Source organism: Mus caroli, chromosome 6, assembly GCF_900094665.2.
Source record: "Mus caroli chromosome 6, CAROLI_EIJ_v1.1, whole genome shotgun sequence".
Classification (NCBI taxonomy): domain Eukaryota; kingdom Metazoa; phylum Chordata; class Mammalia; order Rodentia; family Muridae; genus Mus; species Mus caroli.
In genome coordinates this window covers 122,226,943-122,231,125 of record NC_034575.1, presented here as the reverse complement: position 1 = coordinate 122,231,125, position 4,183 = coordinate 122,226,943, and the positions used below count along the sequence as shown (strand labels likewise).

General features: G+C 52.8%; 1 protein-coding gene across 1 annotated transcript; it reads left to right on the top strand.

Annotated features, from left to right (window-relative positions):
* Positions 1-907: 907 nt before the first annotated feature.
* Kcna5 (potassium voltage-gated channel subfamily A member 5) lies at positions 908-3,908 on the top strand. Its single transcript, XM_021165341.1, has one exon. The coding sequence runs from the start codon at positions 1,297-1,299 to the stop codon at positions 3,103-3,105; it is 1,809 nt and encodes a 602-aa protein (XP_021021000.1). The 5' UTR covers positions 908-1,296; the 3' UTR covers positions 3,106-3,908.
* The last annotated feature ends 275 nt before the right edge of the window (positions 3,909-4,183 follow it).

Sequence of the window (4,183 nt, the reverse complement as noted above, 5' to 3'; positions counted from 1 at the left end):
CTGCCTCCTTCTCTTTACACAGGTCTCTACGCAGCCGCTAGCTTAGAGCTTTCCCCGTGCACAGTTATTCTCCACCAGGATTTACTCTTTTCTCACTGTGCATTTTACAAAAGAGGATTAGGTGAGGAGGTTGGAGGGATGGTGAAGAATGCAGAGTCAGGAGACCAGACAGCTTCTCTCCTGTTGAGACTCCTCCTGGCTCCATACTAGCAGATCAAATCACCAATGACTGGATGATGAAAAACAGGCTTAAGGGGGTGCTGTGAGGTCTCAGTCTCCTCCTTTCAATGGGTCTGTAGGTAGATCGGAAGAGTTACAGAGTACACACACACACACACACACACACACACACACACACGCACACAGCTCGCTGCTCCCCTGCAGTGTAATTTTTCCCAAAGAGAGAGGCTGTTAATCTATAAAGCAGTGGTTTGCAACCTGTGGTTCACAATCCTTTTGGCAAACCTCTATTTCCAAAAATATTTACATTACACTTCAGTAGCAAATTCCATTTATGTTATGATAACAATAGCAAAATCACAGTTATGAAGTAGCAACAAAAATAAATTTACCGTTGTGGGGTTCACCACAACAGGAGGAACAGTACTAAAGGTCGCAGCAGCATTAGCAAGGTTGAGAGGCACTGCTCTAAAAGAAAAACACCCAGAGCACTCTCTTCTTCAATCTCTCGCACTGGAACTCAGCTAAAAGCCTTCCCCTTGCATCTAAAGCAGTTCCCACCCTCTGGAGTCCCCTCGCTTTCGCTTTCCGTGCATTCCCAGGTGATCTGAGATCCTGAAGCTATTCTCATCCTGTTGCCCTGGGAGTTTTCAGCACTCCTGGTACAACCTGTTCCTCGCTCCTCCGGCTCTTTTCCTCCTCCCCTTCCTGTCCTTGCTGCTGGGGCCCCAGCTGAACCCTCCAGAGAGACACTCTCTGACTCCGTCCCCAGAGGAGAAACAGGAGGGGGAGGAGGAGAGGAGGGAGCCACAGAGGGCGGAGGCCGGGGAGCTCAGCCAGAGAGGGGCTGCTGGAGGTTGCATCTGCTGGAAGGAGGTTTTTCTGCTGCCTGGTAACCAGCTGCCAGAACACTGAGAGGGAGAGAGAGAGGCAGGGAGCAGGGGCAGCAGCTTCTTGACGTCAGGACCAGCCAAGGGGATCGGGCCAGCTACCCCAGCAAGCCTAGAGCCAGCGGGGGCCCTCGACTGGAGAGGAAACCCACGCGAGGCGCGGAGCGTGAGTTGGGGGTGTGGGAACCGGTTGTCTGGGGCGCAGCATGCCCCTTGCCCCCGGGCCATGGAGATCTCCCTGGTGCCCCTGGAGAACGGCAGTGCCATGACCCTCAGAGGAGGAGGGGAGGCAGGGGCAAGCTGTGTGCAGACCCCTAGGGGAGAGTGTGGGTGCCCTCCGACGGCTGGACTCAATAATCAGTCTAAAGAAACATCACCGAGGGGGCGCGCCACACACGAGGATGCGGGCCAGAGTGGGCAGCCTTTGCCCCCTATGCCTCAGGAGCTGCCACAGCCTAGAAGGCCATCTGCTGAGGATGAGGAGGGAGAAGGCGACCCTGGACTGGGCACAGTGGAGGAGGACCAGGCTCCTCAGGACTCAGGATCACTCCATCACCAGCGGGTCCTCATAAACATCTCGGGTTTGCGCTTTGAGACGCAGCTGGGCACCCTGGCGCAGTTTCCCAACACTCTCCTGGGGGACCCAGCCAAACGCCTGCGCTACTTCGACCCCTTGAGAAATGAGTACTTCTTCGACCGCAACCGGCCCAGCTTCGATGGCATTTTGTACTACTACCAGTCTGGGGGCCGCCTGCGCAGGCCAGTCAATGTCTCCCTGGATGTGTTTGCAGATGAGATCCGCTTTTACCAGCTGGGGGACGAGGCCATGGAGCGCTTCCGGGAGGATGAAGGCTTCATCAAGGAAGAGGAGAAGCCTCTGCCCCGCAACGAGTTCCAGCGCCAGGTGTGGCTTATCTTCGAATACCCAGAAAGCTCTGGGTCGGCAAGAGCCATCGCCATCGTGTCGGTCTTGGTCATTCTCATCTCTATCATCACGTTCTGCTTGGAGACTCTGCCTGAGTTCAGGGATGAACGGGAACTGTTACGCCACCCCCCAGTGCCGCCGCAGCCCCCAGCCCCTGCCCCAGGGGCCAATGGCAGTGGCTCTGGTGTCCTTTCCTCTGGCCCCACAGTGGCTCCGCTCCTGCCTAGGACACTGGCTGACCCATTCTTCATCGTGGAGACCACGTGTGTGATCTGGTTCACTTTTGAGCTGCTTGTGCGCTTCTTTGCTTGCCCCAGCAAGGCAGAATTCTCTCGGAATATTATGAACATCATTGATATTGTGGCCATCTTCCCCTACTTTATCACCCTGGGCACCGAGCTGGCAGAGCAACAACCAGGGGGTGGTGGTCAGAATGGGCAGCAGGCCATGTCCCTAGCCATCCTCAGGGTGATCCGCCTGGTCCGGGTGTTCCGAATCTTCAAGCTCTCCCGCCATTCCAAGGGGCTGCAGATCCTGGGTAAGACCTTACAGGCGTCCATGCGGGAGCTCGGGCTGCTCATCTTCTTCCTTTTCATCGGAGTCATCCTCTTCTCCAGTGCTGTCTACTTCGCAGAGGCAGACAATCAGGGGTCGCACTTCTCCAGTATCCCAGATGCATTCTGGTGGGCAGTAGTCACTATGACCACTGTAGGCTACGGGGACATGAGGCCCATCACTGTAGGGGGCAAGATTGTGGGCTCACTGTGCGCCATAGCTGGGGTCCTCACCATTGCTCTGCCTGTGCCCGTCATCGTCTCCAATTTTAATTACTTCTATCATCGGGAGACAGACCACGAGGAGCAGGCTGCCCTGAAGGAAGAGCAAGGCATCCAGAGGCGGGAGTCTGGGCTGGACACAGGAGGTCAGCGGAAGGTCAGCTGCAGCAAGGCCTCCTTCTGCAAGACTGGGGGATCCCTGGAGAGTACTGACAGTATCAGAAGGGGTAGCTGTCCTCTAGAAAAGTGTCACCTAAAGGCCAAGAGCAACGTGGACCTGCGAAGGTCGCTGTATGCCCTCTGTCTGGACACTAGCCGGGAAACAGATTTGTAAAGAGAGATCAAGGCAGACTTGCAACAGCAGAGCTGGGAACAGGGGTTCCCCTTGAGCTTGCTTATCTGCTTTACACCACAGAGTATTTAAGCCCACCTGGTCACCCACCGAAGTCTGGATCCTGTCTTTCCCCGTTCACCCTTCCCACCCTCCTGCCCTCTAACTTCCCCATCCCCCCCTTTCCATAACACCAAGGGTCACCTATTTTTAAAAAGTATCGCATTCCATGACGCAGGAGCCGTTGAAGTGGTGAGCATTCACTGTAAGATGGATGTATTCATAGCCAGTTTTCTATACCCAGCAGAGGGATAACTCAAACAAAATTGACTTTAAATAGCTCAGATCCCAAGAGAGTCCGTAGCCCTCTCTATTCCTGTGTTCCAAATTTACCTTACATGTGATTGTATTTGTATATGGCAAATATTATTCTTATGGCTGACGAGTGCATTTTGTACAGCAGCGCACATGAAGAATATTTGGGTGTGTTATTAAGATATACTTTGAATTATGAAATCTTGGGGAGGTCATCATTTCCTGGGACACCCAGGAGCAGAGACACTAAAGAGGTTGTTCAGGTTTGTGTTCCCAAGCCTCCCCATTATTCTGGGATGTACTATTGGTGCTTTGTGTCTAAGATAGAGAATGTTCTAGAAGAGCAGCAAACCTGATTTTTTTTTTATTCCCCTTAAACATATCCTGTGACTTTCTTCACAGAAGCATTTTAAGGATATTGGAAGAAGGCTTTTGAGGCTTCATTCTTTTCATTTTGATAGCAGGAAATAAAATGTGACTCTGTTGGGCAAGTGTTAGTTTGTCTACTGCTGAGGGTGTGACATGTTAATGAGTGAAGTCTGCCACTTGCTGTCTGGTATGAGCATCGTCAGTGCAAATGCTCTGACAGGGTTAGAAAACTCAGGGAGCCCAGCATCCCCCCCGTCATTTATTTATTTGTTCGTTCATTCACTCACTCACTCACTCATTCATTCATTCATTCATTCATTCATTCATTTGCATCCCGATCACAGCCCCCTTCTCCTCCCAGGCCTGCCCTCACAAATCCTTCCTCCCATTATCCCCT